The sequence below is a fragment of the Mustela putorius genome, unplaced genomic scaffold (genome assembly GCF_011764305.1).
Source record: "Mustela putorius furo isolate JIRA1106 unplaced genomic scaffold, ASM1176430v1.1 tig00003909_pilon_pilon_pilon, whole genome shotgun sequence".
Classification (NCBI taxonomy): Eukaryota; Metazoa; Chordata; class Mammalia; order Carnivora; family Mustelidae; genus Mustela; species Mustela putorius.
Window position 1 is genome coordinate 34,653,475 of NW_025422057.1, and position 21,457 is coordinate 34,674,931.

Genomic DNA, 21,457 nt, shown 5'->3' on the forward strand with positions numbered 1-21,457 from the left:
ATGGAGAGCTTTTACGAACTGCAGGTGCGAACTGCAGGTGCGGGCGGCCCACGCCAGAGATTAGTTTCACGGGTTTGGGGTGGGGTCGGGCGCGGGTGTTTTCAAGCTCCCGGGCCTCCCACCGAGTCCCAGGGCCGTGAGTGGGCGCCGGGGGCTGGCGGGGACCCGCGGCGGCGCAGCTCTCGGCCCAGCCGCGACCCGCCCGCCGCCCCACCCTCGGGGGGGGGGGGGGGCAGACAGCGATACAGGGTGCTCGGCTCCGGGATGGGATGGGGGTGGCTAGCTTCCTGGAGCCCAGCTCCGGCCGCGGCCTAGGGGCGCCCGGTTGCGCACACGCTCCGTCGTCGCGGGCTCCCGCAGGCCGGCTCCCACCCCCGAGCTTCTGCCCGGGACCCCGACCTGCAGCCCGTGCTCGGATCCGGGACCCACGGCCGCCCCGCCCCCGAGGAGGCCCCCGTTCGCTCCTCGCCCAGCCCCGCAGGTAAGCTGACCCCGGCGGGACCGCCGCACCCCCTGCGTCCGGAGGGGCGGCTCGGGCGGCCCGGCACCGCCTGCGCGGCCCGCGGGGCGCCGCACAGCCCGGCGCCGACGCGAGAGGCCGGAGTCGGAGCCCAGCCGTCGGGCCGCGCGTGACATTTGGAGCTCTGGACCCCTCGTGCAGCCGCCTCCAAAATGCGCGGAGGGATGTTCAGGTTCAAGTTCCTTTTACTTCGGCTTTATCGAAAAATAGACCGTTCTACGCTAAGCCCCAAACGGAATCCTACTTTCAGAATGCTGGGCTGACTTGGGACCCCCATTTGTCCCTGGCAAAAAGCGTTGTGCTGCCCTAACTCTGGGCGTGGAGGGAGCCTGGGGGGAGTGATCGGCGCCTCTGGGAGCAGGAGCCTGTCCCCTCCAGGGGCAGAGGTCGAGAGGCCGGGCCTGGTGCGCGCCTAGGTCTGCAGGCGCCCCAAGCAGCACCCTTGCTCCATAGGAACCCCGCGGAGCAGATGTGCGGGACAGGGGGGACGTGCGGGACAGGGGACAGGCCTGAGTGCCGCCGAGGGCGGGGACTCCTCACCCGCAAACGCGGACCAACACTCGGCTTTGAAATGGGGCTCGGGAGCCTTCTCACCAGACCCTCGTCACAGACCTGGGTCCCTCCGGCCCTTTCAACATCCTAGTTTAGCTGGACCGGCTGTGCGTTACAGGGCCGTGCGCCGGGAGGCGGGGAGGGTGCCCGGCTGACGGGTCCCACTGCCGTTCGCGGGGCTGATGAGAAAACCCTTTCTTCTACCCTTTTAGGTGCCAGTGATGAGGATCCTTCGAATTAACGGGCAAAAAGACAGATTAGCGGGAGGGGAGGCAGAGCTTAGTCTCCTGCGTGTGGATGAGCATATTCCGTGCCCCGGGTAGTTCCTGTGCGTGAGTGAGTTCAGGGTGGGGTTTAGCACCTAACCTCTTGGGAGAAAGCGAGAGGGGAGAACAGAGCTTCAGATGGTTTCTTTAGGAGAGACCGTGGGTTTTCAGGAGAGGAAGTGAGCAGGTTGGTGATGAAGTTGGTTTACGCTGGTGCGAGTGCGCTCCCCGTGGCCGGAGCCCGCAGCCTTGCTCCGGGGGTTCCGGCCTCAGTCGCAGAAGGGAGGCTCCGACCAAGCTGCTTTCGGCATCTCCTGAATCTCCAGCGCCTTCGGTTGGAAATCCTCTCCCCATCAACTCTGGGGGCCCAAGGGGGCCCCCACAGATGAACGGCTGGAACGAAGCTCTCACTAGCACGGATAACGGAAAGTTAGCCTTTATCCGTGCCGCGATCTAGTGGGACGTGGTCTGCCTTTGGGCTTTGTGGGGTTTTCCGGGAAAGAGGCCTTGGCTTGTGCCCGCGGGCGCACCCACCCACCTCAGCATTTCCTTCTGGCCCCCGCGGCCGGAGCTGGGCTCCAGGAAGCTAGCCGCCCCCATCCCCTCCCGGAGCCGAGCACCCTGTATCGCTGTCTGCCCCCCCAAGGCTTGTCATTTTCTTCTTCGTTGTTACTGGTCAAATCTTTGGTTTAGTTGGTGTGAACTGTAATTTCACTTACCTGTGGACTCTAAAAAACGGAGCAAAACAAAACCCAGACTCCCAGATAGGGAGGACCGATTGGTGGTCACTGGACGGAAGTGGGGGGTGAGGGGAGACACGACATGGCTGAAGGGGATTGAAAAGGACAAACTTGCAGCTATGAAATAAGTCGCGAGGAAGTCACATACAGCCCGGGGAACGTTGTCAGGAATATTGCCTTGACTTCCTAAGGGGACAGAGGGTAAAGAGACTCACTGTGGCGACCCTGTGACAATACAGACCAACACCTGACCAGTATAGTATGTTACTTATACCTCAATAATAATAATAATAATATGGCTTGAGGGGCGCCTGGGTGGCTCAGTGGGTTAAGCCTCTGCCTTCGGCTCAGGTCATGGTCCCAGGGTCCTGGGATCGAGCCCCACATCGGGCTCTCTGCTCTGCAGGGAGCCTGCTTCCTCCTCTCTCTCTGCCTGCCTCTCTGCCTACTTGTGATCTCTGTCAGATAAATAAAGAAAAAATCTTAAAAAAATAATAATAATATGGCTTGAGCTGAATTGTTAAGTATATTGGAAACCTTCCAGCTTGTCACCTTCAGTGCTGCCAAAACCCATGAGACTGGTGAATGGGGGACTAGCTCTCGGGGTTTGGTCCCTGTATGAGAAGCTGTCTTGGGTGCGTGGCCTCAGCTTTCAGTTTCATTACTCATCATTAAAACCAAAACACAACTGGGGCACCTGGGGGTACAGTCCATTAAGGGTCTGACTCTTGGTTTCAGCTCAGGTTGTGATTTCAGGGTTAGGAGATGGAGCCTGGAGTCCGGATCCTTGCTCAGCAGGGAGTCTGCTTAGGATGCTCTCTCCCTCTCCCTCTGCCCTTCCCCCCATCTCGAAAATAAATAAGTCTTTTACAAAACAAAACATAATTCCAATCCTTACCCATGAGAATGAATAAAAATGAAAATACCGAGCGTTAGGAAGGCTCTAGATAAATCCTGGTAGAAACGGATAGTGGCACAGCCATTCTAGAAATCTGTTTCACAAGGGCTCAATGTGTAATTATCCTATGATTTGGGTTTTTTCATTCATATGCCCCCAGAACTATGTGGCCTGCTCCCAAGGACATGTACAAAAATGATCATAGCATTACTCAGATAGCCGCAGACTGGAAGCTGTCCACATGTCCTACAACACTAGAATGGAAGTTATGGTAGATCCACAAATGGAATCCTGTCTGACAGTGGGAGAAGACCCACAAGTTTGTGCAACATTACGGAAGGATCTCACAAAGTTAACGGTGATCCAAATAAGCCAGACACAAAGAGGTACATCACACAGGACTCCATCCATATAAATGGGTGCAGGAGTTACTGAAAAGGGGCATGATGGCGACTTTTGGGGTGCTGTTGACTTTCTTGATCTGGGTGTTGAATACACAGGTGTGTTCAGTTTGAGAATTCACGGAGCTGTATGTTGCAAGCTGTGCACTTTTGTGTTCAATGGAATGTTTTTGTTTTTTTTTTTTTTAATGGCTCTGTGGGGGTGCCTGGGTGGCTCAGTTAGTTAAGCAATTGCCTTCGGCTCAGGTCATGATCCCAGGGTCCTGGAATTGAGCCCCACATTGGGCTCCCTGCTCAGTGGGGAGCCTATTTCTCCCTCTCCCTCTGCTGTTCTACCTGCTTGTGTCTCCCACTCTCTGTCAAATAAATAAAGTTTAAAAAAAAAAAAGGCTCTGTGAAAGGTAAAAGCTGATGTGTGGACAACATGGAATTCTTTGCAGGAAACCTCCCTATAATCCACTTTGATACTCCTGAATAACTAGATGTGATTTCCACTGGTCATTTCTGCTAGCTGCTCCTCCGGACTGGCCTGCTTTCCCAATCCCCCAAACCTCATTTTCCCTGCTCCCAGTCTCCCCCTTCTCCTCTCCAGGCTCTTTTCTGCCCTTCCTTAAACCTACCAACATCTGGGAGAGTTTGATTTGATTTTATTCAGTCAATTTGTGGGGATATGTAGAGAAGTATAAAAAAACAAACACCCATCCATGAATCTCTGTACTGGATGGTTGAACATGAAACACTGAAAGCCAGTTACTTTCACAGTGCATGTGCCAGCTGCCTTATTTAAAAAAAAAAAAAAAAAAAAAAAAGCCTTATTGTCCAAGATCTATTGGCCCTACTTCCAAAGAGTTGGGTTTTTTTTTTTTCCAATTCGATTTATTTTTTTTTTAACCTTCAAACTTTATTTTGAAATACTTGTAGCTTCAGATTCTAAGAGTGAAGAAATGGCAGAGATCCCATGTATTCTTTACCCAGTTTCCCTTAATGTCTTGCAAAACTACATTAAATATCACAACCAGAATCCTGACATTGCTACAAAGAACATTTCCATTACCGCAAGGAATAGCACTCATGCGGCACCCACTCGTCCCACTCCCCCTTAAGCCCTGGCAATGACTAGCCTGTTCCCTAGCTCTAGGGCTGTATTTCAGGAATGGTATGTAAATGGAAACATACGATACATAACCTGGTTGGCTTCTTTCAATCAGCATAATTTTCTACAGATTCATCTCGGTTGTTGTATGTATCAATAGTTGGTTCCTTTTGATTGCCGAGTACTATTCCACCTGGTATTAATGTACCATAACTTGTTTAACCATTTACTTGTTGAAGAACATCTGGCTTGTCTCTAGCTTTGTGGGCTATTACAAATGAAGCTACTAACATTCGTGTACAGGTTTTTATGTGAATGTGTGTTCAGCTTCTCTGGGATCATCCAGGAGTATAATTGCAAGGTAATATGGCAGTTTTGTGTTTAGTGTTTATTTTTTAAAATTTATTTTATTTTTTAAAGGAAGGAACTTTTGTATCTTTTTTAATAATTTTATTTATTTGATAGCATTAGGGGAGAGGCAGAGGGAGAAGCAGGCTCCGCACTGAGGAGGTGGCCTGATGCAGGACTCCATCCCAGTACCCCAAGGTCATGACCCTAGCGGAAGGCAGATGCTTAACTGACTGAGCCACCCAGGTGCCGCTCATATTTAGTTTTTAAGGAAACTACCAAACTGTTTTCTAGAGGGGTGTACTTTTTTACATTCGACCAACATGTGTAAATGATCCAGTCAATCTGCATCTTCTCTGGCATTTGGTTTTATCATTACTTTTTAGTTGAGCCATTGTGTTAGGTGTGCAGTAAAACCACTGTGGTTTTAATTTGCATTTCCCTAGTGGTTAATAATGTTGAACATCTATCTCTTCATGTGCACATGCATATTTGTCATCTCCATTTCCTCTTCAGTGAAATCTTTTTGCCCATTTTCTCATTAGACTTTTTATCAGATGCCTGTATTTTTAAAAGATTTATTTTAGAGAGAAGTGTGTGTGTGTGTGCACACATGTGTGCAATCAAGGGCAGGGGGAAGAGAAACAATCCCAAGCTGGCTCTGCACTGAGCATGGAGCCCAACAAGGGGCTCAGTCGTATAACTCTGAGATCGTGACCAGAGCTGAAGGCAGACGCCCAACCGACTGAGCCACCCAGGTGCCCCTATACCTACTGTTTAGATGTATCCATAAGCATTTCATTTTGGGGGTGCTAACAGCTGGTCTAAAAAACCCTGCTATAATCATCTCCAGGAGAGTTTTTTGTCTCAGTCTTTGGGAGTGTCTACAGACAACCCTATGTCATCCGCCAATGAAGACTGTTTATCTTCCTTCCTGATCCATGGGTTCTTCCGTGCTTTTCTTACTGTATTAGCGAGACTTCCAGTATAACGCTGACTAGGAAAGAGTGGTGAGAGGCAAGATATCCTTGCCTTGTTTCCAGTTTTAGGGGGAAAACTAGGATATCTAGTCATTAGTGTTAAGTATGATGTTAGCTGTAGGTTTTTTGTAACTGTTCTTTATCAAGTTGAAGTTCCCCCTCTATTCCTAGTTTGCTGGTTCTTATAATGAATGGGTGTTGGGATTTGTCAGATGTTTTGGTTCATCTATTAGTCATATGATTTTTCTTTTTAGCTTATTGATGTAATGGATTATATTAATTGATTTTTGAATGCTGAATCAGCCTTTTATGCCTGCAATAAATCCCACTTGGTCATAGTGTATAATTATGACCAAGTGGGATTATATATATATATAATATATATATCTATGGATGACTTGTTGGGCGGCCTTCAGATGTTGAAGCCTCTTGGCCCCATGTTTCCAAAAACCGTTCAGGTGTGCTTTCCCTCCCAGACAGCCTTTCTAATTCCTCCTGATAGCTAAGCTGGTATTGCAGATATCTTATGTTCCTTTTCTGTTTATTCAAGAAATTTTTCATTCTAAGAGATCAATTTCATGATTCTAAGAAGCCGAGTTCTATATTTATATATATATATAAATATATATTTATATATATATGGGAAATATATATATGTATAATAGATGCAATTTGCTAATATTTTGAGGATTTTTGCATCTGTGTTCATGAGAGATATTGATCTGTAGTTTTCCTTTCTTGTAATACTTTCTTTTTTTTAAGATTTTATTTATTTATTTGACAGAGAGAAATCACAAGTAGATGGAGAGGCAGGCAGAGAGAGAGAGGGAAGCAGGCTCTCTGCTCAGCGGGACTCGATCCCAGGACTCTGAGATCATGACCTGAGCCGAAGGCAGCGGCTTAACCCACTGAGCCACCCAGGCGCCCCTCTTGTAATACTTTTTTAAAGATTTTATTAGAGATGGGGTGGGGTGGGGAAGGAGCAGAGAGCTGAATAAGCAGACTCTGGGCTGAGCCCCATGTGGGCCTTTATCTTGGGGTTCGATCTCATGACCCTGAGATCATGATCTGAGCTAAAATCAAGAGTTGGAGGCTTAACTGAGCCACCCAGGTGCACCTCCTTTCTTGTAATATCTTCATCTGGTCTGCTATGAACATAGTGCTCTCCACATAGAATGAGTAGGGATGTGTTCATTCTCCTTTTATTTTCTAAAAGACATTGTAGGGCGCCTGGGTGGCTCAGTGGGTTAAGCCGCTGCCTTCGGCTCACGTCATGATCTCAGGGTCCTGGGATTGAGTCCTGCATCAGGCTCTCTCCTCAGCAGGGAGCCTGCTTCCTCCTCTCTCTCTCTGCCTGCCTCTCTGCCTACTTAAGATCTCTCTCTGTCAAATAAATAAATAAAATATTTTTTAAAAATAGATAAATAAATAAATAAAAGACATTGTAGAGGATCAGTATTATTTTTTTCTTCAGTGCTTGGTAGAATTCATGAGTGAAACCATCTGGGTCTGGTGCTTTCTATTTTGGAAAATTATTAATGACTGATTCAATTTCTTTAATATATATGTGGCTATTCAGAGTATGTATTTCTCCTTGTGTGAGTTTTGGTGGATTATACTTTTCAAAGAATTGATCTGTTTCATGTAAATTATCAAATTTGTGGGGAAAGAGTCATACACAATCCTTTATTATCCTTTTAATGTCCGTGGGCTCAGTAGTGGTGGCCTCTACTGTTTCCCCTTCAGTTCTAATAGTATAATTATTTTCTATTTTTTCTTTCTTTTTTTTTTTTAAAGATTTTGTTTGTTTATTTATTTGACAGAGACCACAAGTAGGCAGAGAGGAAGACAGGCAGAGGGGGAGAAGCAGGCTCCCCGCTGAGCAGAGAGCCCGACGTGGGGCTCGATCCCAGGACCTGAGATCACGACCCGAGCCGAAGGCAGACGCTTTAACCCACTGAGCCACCCAGGCGCCCCTCTTTTTTTTTTTTTCCTAGCTAGACAGAGGTTTAACAATTTTATTAAATATCTTTTTGAAGACCAACATTTTTGGTTTCATTGATTTTTTTTTTCCCTCTATCACTTTCCTGTTTTTAATGTCATTGATTTTTTTACTCAAACTTTTATTTTTCTGCTTGCATTAGGTTTATATTATTCTTCTTTCTTTTTTTAATATTACTCTTTTTTTTCTATAGTTCACTGAAGTGGAAGCTTAGGTTTTGATTTGAAATCTTTCATTTGTAATGTACACATTCAATGCTATACATTTCCCCTCTATGTGCTTTTCATTTTACCCCACAAATTGATGTTGTATTTTCATTTAATTCAAAATTATTTTAATTTTTCTTGAGATTTCTTCTTTGACCCATGTTACTTAAAATTGTGTTCTTTGGGATGCCTTGCTGGCTCTGTCAAGTAGAGCACGTGACCCCGAATCTCGGGGTCATGAATTTGAGTCCCATTGGGTATAGAAATTACTTAAACATCTCGGGGCACCTGGGTGGCTCAGTCAATTGAGCATCTGACTCGATTTTGGCTCAGATCATGATCCCAGCTTGTAGGATCTGGCCCCACATGTGCTGGGCATATAGCCTGCTTGGGATTCTCTTTCCCTCTTCCTCTGCCCCTCTCCCTCCCTCTCCATCAATCAATATGTTGTTAATCTCCAAACATTTTGGGATTTTTCAGCATTTTTATGCATATTTAATTTCCAGTTTAATCTGTGGTCTGTGGTCTGAGAGCATACTTTGAATGATTTCTGTTCTTTTGAGTTTATTGAGGAGTGATTGATGGCCCAGATGTGGCCTATCTTGGTCAGTGTTCCATGTCAGCTTGAGAATTATGTATATTCTGCTGTTGGGTATTCTTCTGTTCTATTTTTTTTTTTTAAGATTTTATTTATTTGACAGAGACACGGTGAGAGAGGGAACTCAAGCACGGGAAGGGGCAGAGGGAGAAGCAGGCTTCCTGTTGAGCAGGGAGCCCAATGTGGGGCTCAATCTCAGGACCTCGGGATCATGACCTGAGCTGAGGGCAGACACTTAATGACTGAGCCACCCAGGCGCTCCTGTTCTGTTCTTCTATATCCTTTTTTTTTCTTTAAAGATTTTATTTTTAAGTAATCTCTACACCCAACATTGGAAAACCCGAGATCAAGAATCCCATGCTCTACTGACTGACCCAGCCAGGCGCCCCACCACTATATCCTTTTTTGTGCGCTGGATCTGTCAATTACCACTAAAGATATACTGATGCCTCCAAGTATGATAGTGGATTTGTCTATTTCTCCTGCAGTTCGATCAGTTTTTGCCTCACATATTTGGATGCTGTGTTGTTAGCACATATATCTTGGAGACTGTTATGTCTTCTTGGAGAACTGATCCTTTTATCATTATGTAATGCCCCTTTTTTATCTCTGATAATTTTCCTTGTTCTGAGATCTGCTTTGTCTAAAATTAATATAACTATACAGCTTTCTTTTGTTGTTGTTGTTGACAGTGGTGATTCCGGTGAGTGGCTTTGGAGTAGTTTTTTTTTTTTTTTTAAGATTTTATTTATTCATTTGTCAGAGAGCACGAGTGGTGAGTGGTGAGGAGAGGCAAAGGGAGAGGGAGAAGCTGAGCAGGGAGCTAGATGCAGGGCTGGATCCCAGGACCCTGAGATCATGATTGGAGCTAAAAGCAGATGCTTAACCATGTGAGCCACTCAGGTACCCTAGAAACTTCATTTTTTATCTATGAAAAAAAATTTTTATAATCATGTCAGTTGAAAGATGCTCCTTACTCCCTGTCAGGAACCCAAGTTTCCAGGTCTTATACCATCTAAACCTGAGAGTGAATTCCAAATTTGGTCCTCATTCAGCCCAGGAGTCCTGTTTCCCTGCCCCTCCTCCCTCAGACCCAAGAGTCCAGCCTTCCCACCCCTGCATCCAGCCTCCAGCCCCACCTCTCACTACCCTGCAGCTTTCTTTTGATTTATGTTAGCACGGTATATCGTCATCTCTTACTTTTTTAAAAAAATATTGTTTTAGAGAAAAAGAGTGCCAGTGGGGAGAGGGGTAGAGGGAGAGACTCTTCAAGCAGACTCCCCCCCCTGAGCGTGGAGCCCCAACGTGGGGATCTCAGGACCCATGAGATCATGACCTGAACTGAAACCAAGAGTTGGACACTCAACCAACCACGCAGACATCTGAACCATGCAGACATCCCTTCATCTTTTTACTTTAAAAATTTTTGAATTTTTAATTGTTAAAGCCACAGAACACAAAATTTACCATCTTAACCATTCCTAAGTAGACAGCTCAATAGTGTTAAGTATATTTATTGTTGTACAATGAATCTCCAGAACTTCTTTAATCCTGCAAAACTGAAACTCTATACCCATTAAAAAACAACTCCCTACTTCCTCCTCCTCGGGCCCTGGCAACTATCATTCTTTTTGTTTCTATGAATTTACTTACTCTAACTACTCTAGATACTTCATTTAAATGGAATCATAAAGTGTGTTTGTCTTTTTATGACTAGATTATTTGTTAGCCTAATATCCTCAAAGGTTCATCCACATTGTAACCTATGTCAGAATTTCTTGCCTTTTTAAAGGTAATATTTCACTGTTGGTCTGTACCACATTTTCTTTATCCATTTATCCACTGATGCACTTTGATTGCTTCTACCTCTTGGGTGTAGTGGATAATGCTGCTATGAAAATAGGTGTGGCAAATATCTCTTCAAGATCCTGCTTTCAATTCTATTGGATACTTAGACCTGCTGGGTTGTATAGCAATTACATTCCCAGTTTTTGAGGGAGCACCATACTGTTTTCCATAGTGGTGGCACCATTTTACTTCCCACCAGCAGTGCACAAGGGCCCTCCTTAATCCCTGTCACCTGTTTCACCCATCCTGCCACCCAGCCCCCCTCTGGTAATCATCAATTTGTTCTCTCTAGGTAGAGTCTGTTTCTTGGTTTGTCTCTCTTTTTGTCCCCCCTTTAGTTTTTTTTTTTTCCTTAAATTCCACTTATGAGTGATATCGTATGTTACTTGTCTTTTTCTGACTTATTTCACTTAGCATTATAGTCTCTGGCTCCATTCAAGTCATTGCAAATGGCAAATTTTATTCTTTTATGGCTGAATCATATTCTATTATTTATACACACCACATCTTTTTTTTTTAAGATTTTTTTTTAATTTTTATTTATTGACAGAGAGAAATCACAAGTAGATGGAGAGGCAGGCAGAGAGGGAAGCAGGCTCCCCGCTGAGCAGAGAGCCCGAAGCGGGACTCAATCCCAGGACCTGGAGACCATGACCTGAGCCGAAGGCAGCGGCTCAACCCACTGAGCCACCCAGGCGCCCCACACCACATCTTCTTTATCCATTCATCTGTTGATGGACACTTGGGCTACTTCCATAGTTTGGCTGTTGTAAATAATACTGCAGTAAACATGGGGGAGCATATAGCCCTTTGAATTGGTTTTTGTATTATTAGTATTATTTTGAACAGTTTTCTATTAGATCAGTTAACCACAAAAAAAGTTAAAGGTGTTATTTTATCTTCATTTATTCCCTTTCATGTTTTCCCTTTATGCAGATCAGAGTTTCTGACTTTTACCATTTTCCTTCTCCCTGAAGAATTTTTTTTTAATTTTATTATTTATTTGACAAACAGAGATCACAAATAGGCAAAGAGGCAGGCAGAGAGAGAGAGAGGAGGAAGCAGGCTCCCCGCTGAGCAGAGAGCCCGATGAGGGGCTCGATCCCAGGGCCCTGAGATCATGACCTGAGCCAAAGGCAGAGGCTTTAACCAACTGAGCCACCTAGGCGCCCACTCCCTGAAGAATTTCTTTCAACATTCCAAGGCAGTTCTGCTGGTGACAAATTCCGTTTTTGTCTGAGAAGGTCTTTATTTTATTATTTTTTTAAAATTTTGTCAGCACAAGCAGGGGAGTGGCAGACAGAGCAGGCAGAAGGAGAAGAGGTTCCCTGTTGAGCAAGGAGACTGATGCAGGACTCAATCCCAGGACACTGGGATCCTGACCTGAGCTGAAGGTGGAGGCTTAACCAACTGAGCCACCCAGGTGTCCCTCTCCTTCATTTTTATTTTTATTTTTTTAAAGATTTTATTTATTTATTTGACAGAGATCACAAGTAGGCAGAGAGAGAGGAGGGGGAGGGGGCCCTTTGCTGAGCAGGCTGAGCAGAGAGCCCCATTCGGGACTCGATCTCAGGACCCTGGGATCATGACCCAAGCCGAAGGCAGAGGCTTCAACCCACTGAGCCACCCAGGTGCCCCCTCTCGCCTTTCTTTCTTTCTTTCTTTTTTTAAAAGGATTTTTTAAAAAATTTTTATTTATTTATTTGATGGAGAGAGATCACAAGTAGGCAGAGAGGTGGGCAGAGAGAGAGAGAGGGGAGGAAGCAGGCTCCCTGCTGAGCAGAGAGCCCGATGCAGGACTCGATCCCAGGACCCTGAGATCATGACCTGAGCCGAAGGCAGCGGCCTAACCCACTGAGCCACCCAGGCGCCCCTCGCCTTTATTTCTAAAGGATAAGTGCTCTACACTTTTAGGTTGGTGGGGATTTTACTTTCACCACTGAAGATTTCACTCCACTCTTTTCTTGTTTGCCTGGTTTGTGAAGAAAAGTCTGATAAATCTTTATCATCGTTCCTTTATAGGTAAGGAGTATTCCTCCTCTGGCTTCTTTCAAAATTTGTTGTCTTTGACTTTCTGCAGTTTAAGTATGATACGCCTAGGTGTATATTTGGGTATTTATTCTGCTTGCTGTTCTCTGAGCTTCCTGACACTAATTTTAAAACCCTCTCAGTCATTTTTACTCTAAAATCTTTCTTTTGCTTCTCTTTTGATATTCCATTATGCATATGGTACACTGTAATTGTCCCTCGGTTCTTGGATATTGTCTTTTTCTTTTTTAAAGACATAAGGAATAGCATGGAGGACATTAGAAAGGAAAAATGAAGGTGGGGGGGGAAGAGCGGAGTGGAAGACGAACCACGAGAGACTGTGGACTCTGGGAAACAAACAGGAGAGTTTTAGAAGGGAGGGGCTGGGAGGATGGGTGAGCCTGGTACCGGATATTGAGGACACAGATTGCGTGGAGCACTGGGTGGTATATGCAAACAGTGAATCACATAACACTACATCAAAAACTAATGATGTATTCTATGGTGACTAACATAACACAATAAAAAAAAGATTTTATTTTTATTTGTCAGAGAGAGAGAGAGCATAAGTAGCGGGAAACAGCAGATGGAGGGAGAAGCAGGCTCCACACTGAGCGGGAAGCCTAATGTGGAGCTGTGTCCCAGGATCCTGAAATCATGACCTGAGCCAAAGGCAGATGCTGAACCACCCAGACGTCCCATCTTTTTCATTCTTTTTTTCCCCCTTTCTCCATTTCAGTTTGTGAAGTTTCTTTTGACGTATCTTCAAGTTCACCTGACTCAGTGTCAAGTCTGTTGATGAGCCCATCAAAGGTATTTAGGTACTTTCATTTGTTATAGTGCTTTGATTTTTAGCATTTACTTTTAATTCTGTCTTAGGTTTCAGTTTCTTGGTCATTACTCATCTATTCTTCCATGTTGTTTGTATGTTCCATTAAAGCCCATGGCATGTTAATCAGTTATTCTGAATTTCTGGTAATTCCAAAATCTTTGCCATAGGTGTCGAGTAGTGTTGCTTGCTTTGTCTCTTCATTTCGTGTCTTTGCCTTAGCATGTTTTGTAAATTTTTGTTGGAAGTTGGACATGAATGATCAGTGGGCCTTTAGCATAAGACTTTATCTGCATTAGGTTCTAATGTTTGCTGTAGTTGTGGGTGTTGCAGCCTTCAAGTTCCTCTATGCCTTGTTTTTGTCTTCCCCTTGCCTTTGGGTTTCCCTAGAAACTTTTAAAATGACAATTACTGAGATATAAGTCACATACTATACAATTCACCCATGTTCAAGTGTGTAATTCACTGGGTTTTATGTCTTCAGACATATGCAACCATCACTACAGCCAATTTTAGACCATTTTCATCACCTCAAATCACCCATCACCCACTAATACCCTGTACCACCCTATACCACACTCTCAGCCTTAAGCAATCATTAGTTTTCATCTCTGTAGATTTCTGTTATGGATGTTTCATCTGAATGGAATCATGGAATATGTGGTCTTCTGTGACTTATTTCACTTAGCGTGTTTTCAAGATTCATCAATGTTGTAGCATGAATTGGTACTTTATTAATTTTTGTGGCCAAATACTCCATTGTAAGAATATACCATATTCTGTTTTTCTGTCAGTTAATGAGTATTTGGATTTTTTTTTGTATTCTTTACATCTTTTATAAGTAATGTTATTATAAACATCTGTGTACAAGTTTTTATATGAACATGTTTTTATTACACTTGGGTAAATTCTGAAGAATGGGATTGGTGGGACATCTGCCAAGTGTATATTGAACTCGATAAGAAACTGCCAGACTGTTACAAAGTGGCTGTATCATTTTGCACACTACATAGCACTGTATGAAAGTTCAAGCTGCTTTGCGTCTTTGTTAACAGTTTATATTGTCAGTTTTTACATTTTTGAATTATTCTCATAGGTAAGTAATGGTGGTGATATACCACTACACTGACACATCTTTTCACCTGCTTATTTGGCTTCCTGAGATCATCTTTGGTGATGTGCCTGTTCAAATCTTTGTTTATTAACTGGGTTGTTTAGGAGCTGGCTCAGTCAGAAGAGCATGCCAACTCTTTATCCTGGGGTTGTGAGTTTGAGGCCCATGCTGGGTGCAGAGGTTACTTAAACAACTTAAAACAACAAAAACCTTGGGTTGTTTACTTACTGAGGTTTGGGAGTTCATTATAATATTCTTGATATCTTCAGGATACAAGCCTTTTATCAGATGTGATTTGGAAATATTTTCTCCCTGGCTCCTTCATTCTTTCTAAAGTATGTTTCAAATCATGGAAGTTTTATTTTTCTTAAAAAGTATGATTTATATTTTTTTCCTCTATGGATTTTTTGGTATCCTAAGAAATCTTTTGCCCAATGCAACATTATAGAAATTGTTTCTTCCAAAACTTTATCATGCACATCCATGATTAATTCTGAATTAAATCTTGCATGAGGTATAAGGTATGTCTGGGGTTGTTGAGGTTTTTTTTTTTTTAAAGCATGAATACCCACATTTTGAAAAGATTATCCTTTCTCTATTTTATTATTGCTTTGGCACATTTATAGAAAAATCAATGGACTATATAAAGTGTGAGTACATTTGTAGGTAATCAATTCTGTCCAATCAATCTATCTTTGATGCCAATACTACACTCTTTAAAGTTTATAAACAGGATAGTAATCAAATCTAACTATTATATATATATATATATATACATATATATGTATATATATATATATATATAGGTCTTCCAACTATAGCTTTTCATAGTTTTTGTTTTTTTGTTACTCTGGTTCTTTTGCCTTTCCATATGAATTTTAGAATTTGTTTATTGACTTCTACAAAATACCCTGATGGAATTTTGATTGGAACTACTTTGTTGTCTATAGTTTAGTCTGGGGAGAAGAACTGAAAACTTAACTGAATTTTCAAGCCATTACATTTTTCAAGGTCTTTTTGGTTTCTTTCATCAGCATTTTGCAGTTTTCAGCAGATTTTTTTTTTAAAAAACAGATTTTATAAGAGTTATACCTATTTCATGGGATTTGGTGCTATTATATAAAGTGTGTTTAAAATTTTCCATTTCTAATTTTTTATTGCTAGTATATAGATATACAACTTTTTGTATATTGATCTTGTATCCTACGAACTTGCTAAACTCCTTTACTTCTAGTGGTTTTTTTTTTTTGGGTAGAGTTTCTGGAATTTTATATAATGTATATAATCATCATCATGCTTTTTTTTAATGGCCTTACAGCACTGGGTAGGACCTTAAGTATATCTTTGATCTATCCTTATGCCAATACAATACTATCTTGGAAGAAGCAGACACAATATAATTATTTCCTGAAATTTGCCAGGACTTGCATTATGGTTCTGCATATGGTCAGTTTGGCAAATATTCCACAGAAGCTTCCAAAAAATGTATTCTGGAGTTGTTGGGTACCTCTCTCTACATATGTCCACTAAGTCACGTTTGTGACTTATCTATATCCTGCTGTTCCCCCCTCCCCCCCGCTCTGCTTGTTCTACTGAAGGAGGTGTGTTAAGATCTCTCACCGTTATCTTTGAGTGGTCCAAACTTTTTTGTAGTTTTGTCCATTTTTGCATCTTGGATTTTGAGGTGTGTATCAATCTGGAGTTGTTATAATAGGTTAACTGGATCACATCAGTATGAGATACTCTTATTACAAGTAATACCATTTGCCTTGAAGGGTACTTTTTTTGAAATTAATGTACTGTACCACCTGTTGACCTTGGTATCCTCCCTCCTCAGTGGTCTTTGAGCTTCTCCCATTGCTTGGCACAGAGTAGAAAATGATGAAAAAATGATACTCAGATGACTGCCATTTAATTTTCTATTTTTCAAATGTGAGATAACCATATAGGCAATTTTGTATTTTCCCAGTGTTTCATTTTTGCCTGTTTTGTCTTTATATAAATGGATGCAAATTATACATTTTATCATTCACCCTCATTTTAGAAATTTTTTTTAAATATATTTTTTTAAGATTTTATTTATTTGTCAGAGAGAGAGAGGGAGAGAGAGTGAGCACAGGTAGACAGAATGGCAGGCAGAGACAGAGGGAGAAGCAGGCTCCCTGCCGAGCAAGGAGCCCGATGTGGGACTCGATCCCAGGATGCGGGGATCATGACCTGAGCCAAAGGCAGCTGCCCAACCAACTGAGCCACCCAGGCGTCCCTCATTTTAGAAATTTATCCATGTTTTCTTACACATTGATTTTTCCCTGCTGTATAGTATTTCATTATGTAAATAACTCCCAGATCTTTTTCAGTCTTACACCTTCAAATATTATCTTCCAAATTTGTTTCTAGTCTTGACCTTTTGAGCTCTAAATTCCTGTAGCCTGCTATAATCTAGACTCTGCTCATCATTTCTACCTTGTATGTAACAGAAATCCCAAATTTAATGACCAAAAGACAATTCCTGATTTCCTAATCCTTCTTCTCTCCCAGATTTCCTCCCTTTTTAGCCTTCTATATCTTCCCATCACACCACTGTTGTGCAAGAACCCAACCAATATGGAAACACATCTGGTTTTATGTTGGGGACAGATTGACTTGAGTGGGGGAAATATGGAGTCATATGATTTAGAGAAAATCAGAGAGGCCAGGGCCAGAACCTGTAAGCCCTGTAGACCATGATAAGGAGTTCACTTTCAGTGTGTTAGAGGAAACTACTGGAGGATTTGGCAAGCAGGGAAGACCAGCTAGGAAACAGCACTTCAAGAGAGTTGAGATGATGGGAATCTTAGAGGCAGTAAAGGAGAAAGGTGAACAGATTTTAAAACTCATCGTAGATCTAGAGATGGTACAACCAGCTGATGGACTGGATGCAGGGATGTGCAAGACACTGATGTAGATCAAAGGTGACTTCTTGTTTCTTTCCTATAATCTCCCTTTCCTTCTGGACCCTATTTAGTATAAAACGCTTTCATTCCATCTTCCAGGATTTTTGCCAGCTCTTTTATAGTTTCTATTAATTCATCTCTATATCCCATTGTAGGTGATGTTATAAGATCAATCTCGCAATTCAAAGTTTCTCCTGTTGTGTCAAATCTGTATTGATAATTACCAAATTTTCAATTCTAGTATTCATTTATGGATCTTTCTGAAATTTGCCTTTTTTTATAATTATCTTGATCATATTACTTTATGGTTGCTCAGATTATTCTATTTGTAGTTAACTAAATCTTCTATTTGCATCTACTGACTTTTCTTCCCAGTAGTTCACTGCCTCCTGTAGACTGTCTGTGTTAAGCTTCTATTTTAGAATCTTTCCCCCCATGGTAGTCTAATGGGACCTTAATCTGAAACTGTTGTATTTGCTTCTGCTAGGGTTCCAGAATTGTTTTCTTGATTTGTGGTTCCTACAGTAAACACTTAGCATAAACCCATAAATTTACACATGGTACAAGCCTAGGACTCTGATTTCTCGAGACTTTTTCTGGGCTGATGGAAAAATTATGCAAGTGAATTATGCAAGTGAATACATGAGCTCTAAGAGGCTTTATAAAGGGAATCAAGTTATAGCTCCATTTTCTGCTAAAGCCTGAAATCAAGTTTCTTGTCCCTATATAGGATCTCAGCCCCTACATTCTTCAATAGAACTTCACTCATTTGAGGGAATCTACCACACACTGGCAGGAATTCTGTCTTGAAGTAGGAGGCAATTTTTGTCACCTTAGAGATGATGACTGACACTGATTTGTGTGAATAGCAAACATTTTCTGTTAAGTGGCAAAACTCAAGTTTTTGCTTTATAGATTCACAACGAGTACTCTGATATTTGATAATAGATGTTTCTACAATCAATTTCATTTTAGATTCCACCAGAGCCAGTATGTATTCTGAGAAACTGAGGTCTACCTTTAATCAGGAAGTACAAGATTGTATTGGGATTAAATATTTCTAATTTCTATTACACTCTTACAGTTACCCCACTTTTGCCTCTATTTTATATAGTTGATAGAGTGTTATTAAAAGTGTTTACTTTTGAATAAGCTTATATAACCACCCAGAAGGAATAAGGCTATACCATACTGGTTCAACTGGTCCCCACATGAGAGACTTTACCCTTGTTACCATTATAATAAGCTCTTATTGAGACTAGAATAGGTTTTGGAGACATGTTTGTGGATATATATGTAACAAAATTTATACCCAGAACCCAAAATTTTAATGTTTCTTCAATGCTAAAAAATTTAAGATTTTCCTATAGGAAATACTACTGATTATTATGGAAAATTTCAAAAAGTCAAAAACACCTACAAGGGAACTAGTACAATGACTATCCATGAACCTATTACTCAGCTAAAAATATTATCAGCATTTTCTGATGCTTGTTTTGTATCCCACATGCACACTTTTTTAAAAAGTTAACTACCATATCCTTATCACATCCGCAGAATTAACTATAATATTATATACTCCTCAGTTCAGTTTTCCCTATGTATCCTTTATTCCTAAGTTATACTGCTGCGATTCTAAATGGGTCAATTAACTGAGAACACTTAGTTCTTACCTGTTTAATTTGGAAAGCTGGAATGAGTGATTTAATTTTATACAATTCAAAAGGTTATTTTTTTAATGTTATAGTCACACTAAGTCTTCCCCTGACCTCCAACCCGTCTTTTTCCATTGAGAGGCAATCATTTTCCTGTCTATGCTTGCTACTAGAAATATTTTACTCTGAGAATTTAAACTACCTAAATATCTAACCTTTCAAATTGGAAAAAGACCTTTAAATTTTGTGAATTCTTCTCCCCCCCTTCCTATTTAATTATATACTGTCACCTATATATTCTTAGAAAACATCAGACATTATGAGGTATGTTAATTAGCTGGCTTATGTTAAGGGCAAATAAAGATTTAACTCAGGTATACCCATTCAGCTATTCAGTGATATTACAATGGACGTTCTAGATAAGAGTTTCCTTTTGGTCTTCTACAATCTGAATATATATACTAAACGGTGAAGAAGGGACGCCTGGGTGGCTCAGTTGGTTAAGCAGCTGCCTTCGGCTCAGGTCATCATCCTGGCTTCATGGGATCGAGTCCCACATCGAGCTCCTTGCTCCGCGGGGAGCCTGCTTCTCCCTCTGACTCTGCCTGCCACTCTGTCTGCCTGTGCTTGCTCTTGCTCTCTCTCTGACAAATAAATAAATAAAATCTTAAAAAATAAAAAAAAAGAATTAAACGGTGAAGAAATAACTTAGTAAAAAAAAAAAAAAAAGGTGTTAAGCTTCTTTAGAACCCTTATATCTGAATAATTTTAGGCTTTTGCTTTTTCTAGTGGTATTTCCTACAAATAACACACAGTTGCATATGTTTTACAGTTTCAATCTTACTTTTTATTCTCTGTGGAATGCTAGGTTTAATGTTACAGTATGGTTGTCAAAGCTACTGAAATGTGACAAATGTCCATGTCTAAATGCTGCAGAACAGTATAACTTTAATGATTTTAAACAAAAAAGTTGTTACTTTACAGCTGAGGTCTGATGGTTTTTAAACCGATGCCTATGTGTATGGCCAGCCACAAACCCTGGGGATGTTTATTACCTGTACATGTATATACAAATATATCCCATACATAAATATGCACACAGGCATGTATTAATTTCTGTGTGAAATTTATAAAATTATATACATACACATACATGCATATCTATATACATATACCCACCCTCACCATTGAGCTCACTTTTCTAACACTAATCAGCTTCATGCCCAATTATTATTGCTGCCCAGTATAACTACATGATTTTAGTGCCAATACCAAGCACCCTACAGGATGCAGGATAGGTATGTCTGTGCATATAGATATGTGTATTTATGTATGTTGTGTATATAAGGGAATTATTTCTCCCTTTTATGCTTCAGTCATGCATTACTACAATAAACAGTCTTTTCACCATAGGTTTTAGAATTCTAAACAGTGTAAAATCTACTTCTGGAAAACTGTATATGTTCATAGTTACAAAAAATATATTATATATATATGATTGAAACCTATTGAGTACATATGTTCTCTGAATCTGGCTATATCCTAGCCATTAGATAAATTAAAAAAACACCCTATTAATAGGATGTTATGATAGCCTTAAATAGACCATTACCTGTATTTAGAATAGTTGATATATTTTAAAAGTTGACAAAATGATGTTAAAGATTTGAAAAACACTATGCATCTGCATTAAATATATAAAGGTTTCCACCAAGGGCCAGGTTCAATTCATTGTCTAAGATTTTCATGTTCCAAGAGTGACCAATATCAGTCATTATTCTTAAAATTATGGCTCATTAAGGCTTTTATACAAAAAAAGCCCTATTTTTAATCATTTATAAAAACAAGTTCTATTTAAAAGAAAAAATGTACATGAACACTAAAGTACTCATGGATATTATCCTGTACAAAGTGACTATGTAAAGATAAGAGGCTCGTTCCCAGTAAGAACACCTCATGGTAGCACATGTAAACCTGGTTTGGTTCCTCTGCTCTGCAGCTATTCAGCATGTAAAATTTAAACTATTTCACATTAACATTTAAATTTAATACAGTGCAAATATTTGAGAATAACTTGTTCCCCCCAGTGAAACAAGAACCAGCGTTATGCTGAATATTCTTCAGATCTATTTACACATTGAGCTAAAAGTTCACCATAAACTTTGAAATTTGCTGAATATCAGCAGAAATGTAACTGAACTAGCAGCAATTGCATTTACAATATTTGATAGTTACTTGAGAGAATGCATAAAATTTTCCAGGCTGTACTCTGAATCATATTGCTCTTGATCCCAAAGATCACTCAGGTTTTCAAGAATTGATTTCATACTTGCTTTTCCGGAAGTAGAGGAGTCAGCTTTTTCTGCTTTGCCATCCTTAAGAAAAATTGGCAGAAAGACAAAATGAAAGATTATGAACTTCAGAAATAATATTCTACTTTAAAATA

At 41.2% G+C, this 21,457-nt stretch overlaps 2 protein-coding genes across 3 annotated transcripts in view; one reads left to right on the forward strand and one right to left on the reverse strand.

Annotated features, from left to right (window-relative positions):
• Window positions 1-243: 243 nt before the first annotated feature.
• Window positions 244-21,457, forward strand: part of FGFBP3 (fibroblast growth factor binding protein 3) — a 132,473-nt gene continuing 111,259 nt past the window's right edge. For both annotated transcript variants that reach the window (XR_006603254.1, XM_045068949.1), the window contains exons 1-2: window positions 244-481; window positions 13,220-13,293. The gene's annotated coding sequence lies outside the window, so the exon portion shown is untranslated. The remainder of the gene's footprint in view (window positions 482-13,219; window positions 13,294-21,457) is intronic.
• BTAF1 (B-TFIID TATA-box binding protein associated factor 1) overlaps window positions 19,836-21,457 on the reverse strand; it is a 98,753-nt gene continuing 97,131 nt past the window's right edge. Inside the window, exon 38 of the mRNA XM_004749665.3 lies at window positions 19,836-21,386. Within this exon, the coding sequence (XP_004749722.1) occupies window positions 21,243-21,386 (144 nt within the window). The 3' untranslated portion in view covers window positions 19,836-21,242. The remainder of the gene's footprint in view (window positions 21,387-21,457) is intronic.